General features: G+C 41.9%; 1 protein-coding gene and 1 long non-coding RNA gene across 2 annotated transcripts; both read right to left on the reverse strand.

The window, feature by feature from the left end:
- Nucleotides 1–7,783: 7,783 nt before the first annotated feature.
- LOC125312629 lies at nt 7,784–9,364 on the reverse strand. Its single transcript, XR_007196700.1, has 2 exons — nt 9,205–9,364; nt 7,784–9,163 (listed from the first exon to the last, which is right to left on the reverse strand). It is a non-coding gene; the product is annotated as an uncharacterized LOC125312629 (long non-coding RNA).
- Nucleotides 9,365–9,669: 305 nt separating this feature from the next.
- LOC115735060 lies at nt 9,670–12,418 on the reverse strand. The gene is made up of 2 exons (XM_030666107.2): nt 12,121–12,418; nt 9,670–12,088 (listed from the first exon to the last, which is right to left on the reverse strand). The coding sequence occupies exon 2, from the start codon at nt 12,005–12,007 to the stop codon at nt 10,604–10,606; it is 1,404 nt and encodes a 467-aa protein (XP_030521967.2). The 5' UTR covers nt 12,008–12,088; nt 12,121–12,418; the 3' UTR covers nt 9,670–10,603.
- Between the last annotated feature and the right edge of the window lie 657 nt (nt 12,419–13,075).

Below are 13,075 nucleotides of genomic sequence, written 5' to 3' on the forward strand. Positions count from 1 at the left end.
TAGGATCGATGGCGGATAGTAGTAGCATTAACTACAAGGAGCTATATCTTGAAAGTCTCCCTATAGCTCGATCTAATTTCATCTTAGAGCGATGTATTAAACTGTTTATTATGTATGGAAATATCTATTTTGTCAAATGTGTCCAAGAATATTACTGTATGTTTGTTGCGGGTTTAGGGAGACCTTATTGATAAGGCCGTAACCCTTAAGCACCGTACTGCTGCCTATTTTTGCATGCGCTTGTATTTTTTCTCGGTCTTCCGCATGCGCCTCAGTATTACGTAATATAACATTAAAACAGAACGCGATTAGTGGAGGATCGAGGGGCCAATTCTAACAATGTGGTATCAAAGAAAGAGGATCATGAACCGGTCCTTACACCTAGCCCATCCACGAGTTCGGTCCCTCCATCGTTCGCATGAAGCCTCACCATCTTCCCACTCAACCATGCGACACCAATGAAGGAAGACGAGCGTCCGAGCTTCATTCGGACATGGATCAACTTTGTCTTCCCTCGATTTTGATCCCGAGGTAAGTGAAGCCTCTAACTCTTCTATTTACTTGTCGATTTGTCGGTCGATTGGCTGCAATATGGTATTTCAAAAATAGGTATCCGAAACTGAAATTTGTCTTGCGTGAGATAGAAAACAAGGTTAATTTGATGATCCATTGCTTAAATTATCGATTGTGAGTCATGAGTATGCTGATTGTGTGGGTGTCTGTTGATTAAGCTTCAATTTGAGTCCCATAACCCATAGGGGTTTGGCCGTGCGTGTGGTATAGGTATATGGTGTGTGGTTGTGGGTTTTGGATCTTGTTCTTGTCTGTGTGTGAGGCATGTGATGTCCTACTATGGTCGAGTTATTTTGTGACCGTGTCAAGTTGCATTGCATCTAAGTTATCAAGGCATAAGTTGTGTCCTGGTGTGAAAAAGTGGGTGTTCAAGCTTGTGTGGGATGGAAGTTTATGGATTGAATCCCCGGATATGATTGAATCTGTAATCCGAGAATCCCATCGGCTCGTGCCTCGAAGATGTTATATATCCGTCTATGTCTGGATAATTATCCCGTGGGAGCCTGAGTGGAAATCGGGAAGTCTGTAGCCTATGTCCTATAGGAATGGAGCCCCGAAGTAGGGAAAATCGAGGCATGCGTCCCTCGTGAGAAAATGAGGCTTGTGTCCCTCTTGATTCCCATGCCGGTGTCCTATAGATGAAAAGCTAAGGTAAAACTCATAATTGAGACCTGTATCCCTCGAAATAAATATGAGGCCCGTATCCCTCATGAACTTAGAAATGAAGTGATAACTAAAGAATGAACCTTGAGTTGTTTTTATGTTCACGTGCTCGTGAAGTCTAGTTGCATGAAATGTGTGGTGTCGTCCAGAGTTTCATGCCCGGATGTTCTGCATATTGAGTCTTGCTTGATTGAGTGATTGAATCGCTTGTTAGTTATTGAGTTATATGTTTCACTGCCGAGCTATAGGCTCACTCATGTGGTTAAACCATTTTTCGGATAAGTAGGTATGATGATTCCTCCTACCATCCCCACCTTTCGTTATGGTGCACTTATGAACTTTATACATACGTGGGAAGAGTACTACGATCTCGAGTTTGCTGCCGAACGGTTTCGTGTTTTGGTTTCGGTTTATGGATAGATGTGGGTTTATCTGAAGTGTTGATTCCACTTCATTTCGCATTTCTATTCTTGTTGGATTTGTCTGATCACTTATATGGCCCTCTACCGTTTATGCCATCCGATGACGACAACGATAATGATCATGGAATGGAGTAGCGGATGCGTTTGGCATCGTGGAGTATTTAGCTATATAGGCAAGTTTTTGGTGTTAGCATAGCAGCAGATACTTTTTGACATAACCACAAAGTAGTAAAGACTTTGATGAGGATCATGGCAATGGAGGTGGTCAGTGGATGGTAGTAGCGTTTTGTTATGTCTCGGATATTGTTAGTCACTCTAATCTAAACATAACACACACACACACACACACACACACACACACACACACACACACACACACACACACACACACACACACACACACACACACACACACACACACACACACACACTACTTAACCGGCTATATGTTGTATGCGATTATCCGATTGTTCGCTAGGTGTGCAAAATAAACCCTATTAAGATCGACCCTGGTTGTATGTATGCGTGCTTGTCCTCGATTCCTATGGTGCCCCTTCCTTAAGGCTTCCACAGCGTTTCGTGCATGCACCCCTGATTCGTATTTTATAATAAATTAGGTGAGAGTTTGTTAGTAATACGACGGTTTGGGATGTCACAAGGCCTTCTCAATATGATTGAGAGCGAGCTCGTCATAAATGTGGTATTAAAGTAATCATATTAAGGGTGAACCCTCACATGCCTAGACCGAGAGGAAGAAAGACGAGCTCGGCTACGGTGCAACAACACTCTTGCTCTTCCACCCCTCGCCGACTTGAGCTCCATCTCACCCAATCTCTCTTTTGCTCCTTACTCGCGCCAAGTAAAGGATGAAGAAAGCAGATTTATGTACAACGTGGTGGCGATTTCGTGGTTGTTTCGTGTTTGATTTTAGGCAAGTGAAGGTTTAACCCCTTAACCTTTGGATTGTTGGTTTTGATCTACATGTTGTCTATTGGTTTTGCATGTTGCTTTGATTTGTGAAATTACTATCTTTTAGTGTCATGATTGAGGAATTGAATGATGGATCGTTGAAAAAGAGTGGGGATTTGGGGTAACCGAATAAGTAAAGGTTCGATTTTGGGTTTGTGTGAGCCGAAAGGTTTGACATGTTAATAAATTGATGTGAGCAACATTGCCAAGAAAAGGATTAGCTGAACCAATGGTAGTTCGTTGAAATGGGGCAATGAAGTGGGATTGGCCGTGAAGTCCAAGTACAGCCAAGAGTATCCAGGAGGGATGAGACACTCTTGTGTTTCACTTGTTGATCTCTAAAGCTCAAAAGGGTCTCCTCGTGTTGGAATTGAGTGGCTTAATGGTTAATTCTAACACGATGAGCGTTGAACTCTAAATTGGACAAGGAATGAGAGAGGAGGCCGAGAACCCTAGAGGTGGTTATGGACTGCTTGTGGAAGCACTATTCGAAGATAATCCATTGTATGGCTTATATTGTGATATCTAGCATGTATGATAATGAGTGACATATCGAATCGTTGACATGCTAGATTTTCTACTTGCTGAGTTTCGGCTCACTCACATTGCTCTAACCCTTTTCAGATTTAGCTAGCCATAAGGATGATGGTGAAAAACACCGGACATGCCATGGTAGGGTCGATGGAGTACGTCGTTGGTTGCATAGTGATAGAGAGTTGTTCTCTTTTTGCTATGGCCTGTCGGTTGATTGATCTTGTTTTGTTTGGTATGATGTACTTAAACCCTTTGTGAATATATATATAAGTACCTATTTTCACAATTTGTTGAATAATCTTACTATGAGAATGTTACAAGTTAAAGAACCCTTAATATGGCCATCCCTTCTAAACGTTGTGCCCGCTGTTTATTTACATGCACTTGTGTTTTGTATGGCCGTCTGCTTGATTTGTAATTTAGGCTTCCGTATGTGCCCTATATCAAATAATATAAGATTAAAATAAAGAGCGATTAATGGGCATGTTGCGGGTTCTAGCATCGAAAAGGAGACATCACATCCATGTTGGTACCAGAGCCCAAGATTCGTTACACTACTACCACCACATTCATGACTCCACACCTACATGACAATACTCCATTCCCAAAATGTCACGATATACATATGCATATAGATAGGCTGGCCGAATGGAGAAGCTCGCGATGGGTCCATCGGTTTCTTGAAAAATGAAGGGATGAGTGAATAGCCCAATAAATGAAATTACTAAGCCTAAAATAAGAATGTCGCCTAAATACTCAACAAAGCCATCCCGTAATGCAATGTAAAAATGTGCATGAATTCTTGATTTGCAAATTATCAAAAGCGTAAAGTCCACCACATAACTTTTGTTCAAATGCCATGAATACATCAATTCATTCAATTCACCTCAAACGGCTTTTCCTAGCTTGTCAATTTGTGCCTATCCGGGCCATAAATATTTGCCAATCCATGCCATAAGTAATTTCCAATCCAAGCCATAAGTAATTGTTAGTCTAGGCCATAGTTAGTAAGTCGTATCCCGGGAATGCTCACTCGTGGATTCAACGTCACCAAACGGTAAACGTCTCGTATAATCACCTTCATGAGTACGACGACTCAATATACCCACAATACTAACCTTTGAGACTTGGAACAATTGCCTATCTAGGCCATAATAATTGCCTATCTGGGCCATACATTGTTCCTCGGATGATTTGCACAAATACATTCTTGCAAGCGTATGAATCAAATCATTTTAATACAATAAATTATCATTGTCGCACGATTCAAATCATTTTAATACAAGAAAATATCGTTGTGGCTTAATGCAATAACACTCATATCGTAGACAAAATGCACACAATTCATGTCAATCTAATGCAATACTTCACTTAAGTAACAAACAGACGTTACCGCATTAGATCTAGTAATTTCATTTACCTTTACCGAATTGTCGGAACTTAAAATTATACGTGCAACATGGTGCAGTGTGGGGGTGACGCACGGCGGTAGCTGGACGGAACGAAAGGTAGGCGGTACACAATATGGCGCGATGTGGACGGCAGGCCGAGGCGACATAGATAGCAGATGGCGTGAGGGAGGGACAGAGAGAGGATCGGTGGATCTCGAAAAGGAAGAAACCATACCCCTATTTATAGTAGGTTTTTTAGCTTCTCTCACAAGTTACTTCATTGATGACCTTGCTTTGGTTTGTTAGGGCGCCTATGGTAATACTTCTACTTCAGAAATCAACTTCTGACCAAAAGTTGATTTTTACATCTCCTCGTAGGCAGAAGTTGATTTCTGATCAAATAAATTCGTTTGTTAACTGTTGAAAATTTATACTTGTGGAATAGTATTAACGCAAAATCTTCTAAGATGAATTATTGTCGGTGGCCAAAAAATTTCTACTTCATTTTTAATTTTTCAAAATTTCTTTAAAAAATATATTTTAAAAAAATAAAAAAAATATATTTATTTATTTTTTACTTCGGTGGCCGGAGATGGCGACTCGATGACGGTAGAGATGGCAGCCGTCAACAATTAGAGGCAAGGGTGGTGGTTACTCGCAGGGGGTGGCGAACCGTGGTCTACAGCGGGCGGGCAGGGGACAACGGCGGTCGGGGGGGGGCGGTGGTCGACGACCGTCGCCGAGGAGGGACGGTGGTCGATGGTGGGCGGTGGGTAGCGACCGAGGGCAGCGGTGGTTGGTGGTGGTCCGTGGCCGGCAACGGTAGTCAATGGTTGACTGTGCCGGGCGGCGACGGCGAAGGCGTGATTAGGTGAGAGAGGCGGATTGAAAAGAGGGTGAGGGCATTATGAAAAAAATGGTGAAGTAGGAAGTACTTCTTAAGTTGAGAATAAATTTTTTTAAACTTCTCAAATTGGGGGAAAAATTACTTCAGAATTGAAAATTCACTTTAGAAGTAGAAATTTTTTTACCAAACAAATTTCTGCTTCAAAAGTTGCATTACCAAACGGATTTCTGCTCCAGAAGTGATTCTATAGCAGAAATTCACTTCCGTAAGTGTTATCATTCGCACCCTTAATCCCATTGGTCCACCTAAAAGCCTATCTTTCTTAGATTTGTAGACTAGTTACTTATCGGCGTTTGATTGGTCTACTTATTTAAGCTATTAATCTTAGGTTTCTAGAGTAGCTATGTATCCTCATTTAGTTGGCCCATTTGTATGGTCATTAACGAACCTTATCTTATCGGTTAATGCTTGAAAATGACATTTCTATTTGTCATTTGCCTCTTGACTTCGTATTGACTTATTGAAAATGATATTTATTCTATCTTGACTTGTTATTGACTATCAAAAATGACATTTTACATTCACCGGTGTCGGGACAAGAGAATGGAAGTATAACGATGGTGGAATCGGGCGACGATGGCAATGACCTACTGCACGCCAACCCACTCAATGGCCAGCATAGCCTAACCGGGCGTGCTTAGCCCCGGCCGAGCTAGCATTCGGCGCTCTCCGGCGCTTCCCGTGCTTGTCCGGGGTCTTTCGAAGGCGGCCGGGAGGTCTTGCACCTCCGATTGTCGCTCGATGGTCCCGTCTTAACATTCACATCCTTATTTATCTATCATTTAACTTTCAAAAAATTCAAAGGTTAATTCTAATTTCTTAATATGAGAATTTTCGGGTCGTCACACTCGGCCTTGCCACTGGCCGGTTGGGGCAAGCTTCACTAGAGTCCGATCGTCAAGGTACAATGACTAGCTAGAGGAAGAAAAAAGGGTAAAAAAAGGACAAAATAATAAATAAATAAATTTAAAAAATATTAAAATACTATTAAATATTACCATATTAGTGATTTCCGACCAAAATTGACGAGGTGGACTGAATTGACATAATCGCAAAAAGTTTATGACTCAATTGACCAAAAAAAAAGTTGAGGAATCAATTAGCATAATTACAATAGATTTAGGAATTTTTTGATAATTTTAAAATAACTACACATTACTAACATATGTAGATACAAGACCAGCAATCCAAAAACTCAAGTCATTATAATAGTGAACACTCGGGTTTCCGTCCCTATCGGTGAACCTTAACTTTTTTTCATTGCCTCAAAAGTGTCAACTTCTAGCGGAGGGACCACCGCCGGCTTCTTCCGAGGATGAATCGCCGATAGCCAAAGAAGACGGAGGACTTTTCGAAGAAGAAGGGCAAGAATCTGGAGATGTTCATTTTCACTTTCTATCCATTCATTCCCATCGACTCTCACTCATTCTTTTCCTCATAATGTTATAGAAAATGTAGAAATACAACAATCGTCTTTTCATTTCGTCATTTCAATCAACCAAACAGTATCCAGAATGGGGATAGAACTTCCATTCCTATTCCAATGACTTCATTCCTACAGCTAAACTTATGCCCACAACCACAACACACACAGAGAAGTGAGCATAATTAGAGTCCAACTAACCAGATTGTGGCATATTTGCAACCTGAACGAATGGTGAGTTTATTATGCGAATAATTAAATGACTTGAAAATTATTTTTCCGAAATGATCTCTTACATAACATATAACAATGAAGGAAGTAAAAGCATTTTCATGATGAAACGAAAATGTTTATAATAAATAAATGTTGACAGTGAAAAGCTCTTTAATTAACTAATTTTTCTAAGCAATGCAAATCATCAATCTTAGGAAAAGTTTTACCAAATCATTCATTTTTTACCAAATAAATAATCCCCGACCAAAATGGGCGAGCTCACTTGCACATTAGCAAAAACAATTTAATGTGTTTGGAGTGACTTTTACTTCTTTATTATTAGAGATTTGACTTACATTTAACATCAAATACTTGATGTATATATGAATGCTCAAGGTCGCTTCCGATTATGTAAAATCTTTTCATAATTTAATTCGTTTAGAAAATCGTAACTGGTAGTGTAAAGAGCGGAGCCTCTGATGTTGACTCGTGTTCCTTTTGAAGTTTCGTTCTTTATCATCTCTGAATTATGGTTAGGCTGTATCCTTCACCTGCTTTGGTGCACTTGACGAAGCCCACTTTCTCAATCACATCACATTCCGAACCATCCACGCCAAGACCAAGGAATTAAAAAAGGATCCCCACCTCTGAGGTCTGCTTGTGGATGCTGTAGAGGAGCCGCCACGGAGAAAACCAAAGAGATATGGACATCGCCCTCCTCCACCACGATCTGGATGGCACTGTATCAACGGGGATGGAGCAGCTGATGAGGATTGGGAATGGCGGAGAAATGACTGACGACACATTGCCAATCAAATGAGGATCGACCGAGCGAGTTAATCCCCTCGCCCTGCCAGCGCGTCACAAAGGACAGAACACTAAAGACCATGTGAAGAACATTTGGATTTGCAGTCGTGAACTTTCGTGAGGATATGGTGTAACAAGTAACCAATTCGAGGATTCTTCAGTGTTCCATACTGTCCTGTCTAGTTCATCACCGACAGGAAACGCCTTTATAGAAGCACAGCATCTATCAGCTCCCTATCTTCCAAAATCATCTTGACCACCCTCAGTTTTGCCATGAGAAGCGACGGTACTTTGGAGCACAGAGTAGGGCACGACAAGTACAGTAACTCACCCCGAGTCAGTCCCGCGTTGTACCACCTTGGAGAGTCTCCCTCCGCAGGCTTTTGCACATGCCGTGCACTAAAACAAGATCATAGCTCGTGACTCCAGTGCGCTAGACTTTCTTCCTGCCATCTTTGAAGCAACTGTGACCTCAAAAGTCCAGCGTCCTACCATCAAGATTCTATCATACCCATCACACCAAAAGCATCATTTTTATACCTGGCGTAGCTATTGACCTAGCATTCCTTACACGTTTCGAGTAGCAATCAGGTGATCTTGAAATCGAAAATATAACCGTGGATTAATCCACATTGCAATTTCACTCCATCAGTGTATAAACTGTCGACTGCAGAATTCCAATAAGCAATGAGAAGTAACCTTTTAATGGTTTTCTCCAGGGACAGAAAAAGTAACATGCAATAGCCAGACGGCACGAATAGCTCTAAATCATTATATAAGGTTCCAATCCAGTAACCAAAATGTAATATCACACTTTATCCGTGACAAATAACTCAATTGGCAAAAGAAAAAAAGTTCCCACTAATTCAAAAACAAAGTACGTAAAGAGATTGCTCACGTTTCCTGTACTGCTGTCAGTCTGCTACTTTATCCAGCCTCATCTGAATCACCTAAACACAACCTAATTATGTAATTAAAAACTACTAGTTTCATACAAAGTCCTAAAGCTGTGGGTCTCGGGGGTGGAGATATGATTTTCATTGCCAGCAACCAAACCATCATTTACACCACTTGGAGATGGCATTGTGCGAACGATACGCAAATCATACCTGGTGGGATTTAGCATATTGAAATGGCAGCCAAGGCATCGTGTGCCTCTGCAAAATGGCTGAGGTATATCGAGGGCCAATCCTAGTGATTTCTCTAACTAAATCTGAGAATATGGAACCAATTATTACTTGTCCCAAAGCCAGCCCTAAACCTGAATTATTATTATTATTATTTTTTGGTCAATAAGTAAACCTGAATTCACTAGCTAATAGGTACACTGCCCAGGTGCCACCTTGCCAAGGGACCCCTATCCTTACACAGGTTTTCAACATAAAGTAGTCTACAAGTTCGTCCCAACTCTCAGCACATCAGCATTAAGTTTTTCTGTCGCTGAAGCATCAGCATTTGTCCTTTCATGATGACGGAATTCCACATAACATAGGACCAAATTGATGGTTCTGTGTATGTGTCTAAAGCTCACCACAAAACTTAACCATCTAATCTCGCAGTCTTCCACAGTTGAGATACAACCGTGTCCTGCCTCTGGATGATATTTCCTCCCGTATCAAGTAGAAGTCATCTGTTGTACATAAACCTAAATTTATTAGTTTTGAGTAGTCAAGAAAGGGATAATTCAAAATCTCAACTGCCCTCTAAGCAACATTTTGAGGACCTATCTCATGTCCAGAGAAAATCCGACTGCGTTCGTACTTTTTCCTGAGAAATACAAAATAATTCCCTCCACAAAAATGGAAAAACCATCTACATCTCCCAGGAAAACAAGAACCATGAAAAGATTTACCAAATTTTGACACTTGACTAAATCTATTTTTCAGACAGCCTTTTAACTAGCCATTCACTCTTAAAAACTAATGATACAAACTCAAAACAATTTTTATTATAAAAAGCCCAGTAACACAACTATATTAGCACATAAGCAAAACAGAGAATAAGACTTCCTAAAAGCCAAATAAACCTTCTTCAGATCCTCAAGTGTCCTGAAGTGAACAATGGTCTGCCCAGAAGTACAATTAATTGCCATGAAGAACTTCCTGTGACTAAACTACACCAGATGAATCATGCCACTGTCAACAAAGGTACCTACTACAAAAAGGATATCCCACTAATTGCCTAGATTTTAGTTATCATTATGAGGGAATAATATTAATAACCACGAAACAGTTTTGGCGAATAAAGTTCGGATTTCTGGCAATATTTACAGGTTACTATACTGTTCCAAGAGCACACTATCAGAGAAATCTCCAATTGAGTTATATCCACAGTTCCAGCAAAGGACTGCAGCGACAGTAAGAAAGATCATATAGAAGCAACATGCTTGCCAATTCAACCACACAAGAAATCCATCCAGGAAAAATTACATGACATAGAACCATGAGAACCACCATCACAACAGGCATAAGCAATGATTGCAAGTAATACACCAATGAAGCATTCTGGTGGACATATACATTGGTAAGTTTGGCCTCTTGATTGAGAATATCAACACATCGCCAGTATACCAAAACCAATCACAGCGCTTGATTCCTTTGTATGGTAAATGAGTACACAAAGCACTGTCAGGTAGTTACCGCAATTTGGCAATAGGAAACTGAGGCATGCAAGTAAAGTCTCCACAGATTACCACAAGATATCATCTAAGACCTTGCACCACTGTTTCCAATTCTCTAATTTCGAAACGCCTTCCCATTGGATTAGCATCCCTACATCTTGTCGCAAGATAAAAGAACAGCCACGCAACCATGAAGAATACCTCCATAGTTGACTGGAAAACTGAAGCAAGCACCTTTCCTCCAACTCGTCCCAGAGCCCATCTCACAAAAGTCCCGCAAACTATCGCTTCCAAACACTTCAATTGAATAGCCTGATTCCACATTGTCAATACCAAGTAACAACCTTCCTTAACAATCTCCTTCCCGCTCTTCCTCGAATCAACAATGGCAATCCAAGCATCCACCACAAACACCAAAGCAATAAATGTATCAAACAAGAACCATACAAACAAGAATGCCGAGATTTCCTTCTCAAAACCCCTAGTCCATGGCAACATAACTGAGAATGGCATCAACTTCAACCTCACAAAAAGCTTGAAGAACGAGTACTGATCCTCAATTTCACCAAAATACCACAAACCAAGCATCTGAGTCAACGCATCTCTCACTGCCCACCTCATTAAAATGAACCCAGAAAGCCTCCTGAGTCCCAATCTCGATCCCTGCCACAGTACTCCGATGAGCGAGCTAAACCGCCCCAAAACATCGTTAACCACGGCAACAAACACAGAACCAAAAACCCATGAATATGTAACCAGAAACCCTAGGATCACCCAACCATAAGCTGCAGACAAGAAGCTCACAAGGAAAAAGAAAGCAGCAGCATCATGGCGGCCCAGCTCTAGACCCTTGATAAAGAACTGCAAATCAACAATCCTATCAAATTCCTTCTCACCTCTCATCTCCTCCTCTTGCTCTTCACCACCACCATCTCCTTTCTCACTAACATCCTCATCAGACCTAAACAGCCGATCATCCACTCTGAATTGGACCCCAGGACGCACAATCTCAGGATACCGTAGGCCGTTATCCACCAAGTTGGGCGAGAACCCCGAGCCGGGCCTGGACACAGAGAGGATCACGAGCGTACCGTTAGGCTGATCCCTGCTATGGTGGCTAAAGGGGGACCGATTGGGGTCATCGTCCCCAGAGAAGAAGTCGTCGTCGAGGGTGCCGACGCGGGTGAGGTGGAGGAAGGGTCGGTGGCGGCGGCGGAGGTGGGCCGGTTGCTGGCCGCGGAGGCGGTTGTGGGGTTGGGGGTAGCTCCCGGCGAGGTCGAGGCGGGAGAGGAGGGATTTGAGAGAAGGGTCGCGGTCGATGTAGGAGGTGAGGAGGAAGGACCCGTTCTCGACGAGGGTACGGAAGGAGAAGAGGAGGAAGGAGAGGAAGAGGAAGGAGATGGGGTTGGAGTTGAAGGTCGAAGCCGTCTGCTTCAAGATTTGGGTGGTGGTCCGGAGGTTGCTCAGCCGCGGGTGGTCGCTCATCGCCGCCGGTTCTTGAAAAGTGAGACGGAGAAATCCTGGGGGGTGGAAATCAAGAAAAGGGCTTTGCGATTGTTGGGTCGACCTTGATTTTCCTGGCGGTGGGGGGCGGGCGGTGGTTTCTCGGCGAGGGAGGGTTGAGATTTTCCAGAGAGAGCGCAACTGAAAAACTGATCTTTTGAGCTGTTGTGGGGTCCGTTGGGGCTTTCGATCTCCACGCAGCTTTCGAATTGGGAGCTACAGCTAAAAGGGTCGACAGATTTGGGAATTGCACGCAAGAAATGAAGAGGAAGATGTGATGCTCGATCGTTGATGGGGCGGAGTGATCATCGAGGGGTTGAAGATGGATGGGGACTGATGGAAACAGAAGAGGAAGACGGGTGGAAAATGGGAGTGGGGGAGGTGAGGAACATATTCTGCTGCTCTTTTGTTTTTAAGGGGTCAAAAAGGCAAAATATTTGTTTTATGAGTTGCTTTTTGTGCAGGGACCCAAAAAGCCCGGATCTTTCAACACCAGAAATTGTTGGCAATAGAGAGATATTAAGAGCCGATTTGGAGGTTCAATTGGGGCCATTTGTTCAAACAGTGTGGCCGCAGCAACATCGGTGATGTGATTCGTTTTCTACGATGTGTTTGACAGATTTATCATGCGTAAATTGCTACATACATCGAATTTGTCATTTTTTATATAAGTTGTTTCGAAAATGTTACATACTTGCAATACCAACGCGTGAAAAGATAACATGAGACGATCATTGATTTAAGAAGTGTCTTGCGATAATAATAACTCGATCTCGATAAGTATAGACTTCGAAGCTTAATCCCGCTCATCTATGTTCTCATTATGGTCTTTGTTGCATGTTTGAAGATTTTACAAGAATACAGTTTGCAATTTTTTTAGAAAGCATTATGATTTTAGGAATTTTATGATCAAATCTCCTCTATACAATCTCATCCACTAACTATTTGATAATTTTCGAGCAAGAGAATGAAAGTCTATTGAATCTATCTTTCTACTAGTCAACTTTCTTCTTGGACTTTTGGTGACCAAAAAAGAAAAAACTTCATCCT

Source organism: Rhodamnia argentea, chromosome 10 (genome assembly GCF_020921035.1).
Source record: "Rhodamnia argentea isolate NSW1041297 chromosome 10, ASM2092103v1, whole genome shotgun sequence".
Classification (NCBI taxonomy): Eukaryota; Viridiplantae; Streptophyta; class Magnoliopsida; order Myrtales; family Myrtaceae; genus Rhodamnia; species Rhodamnia argentea.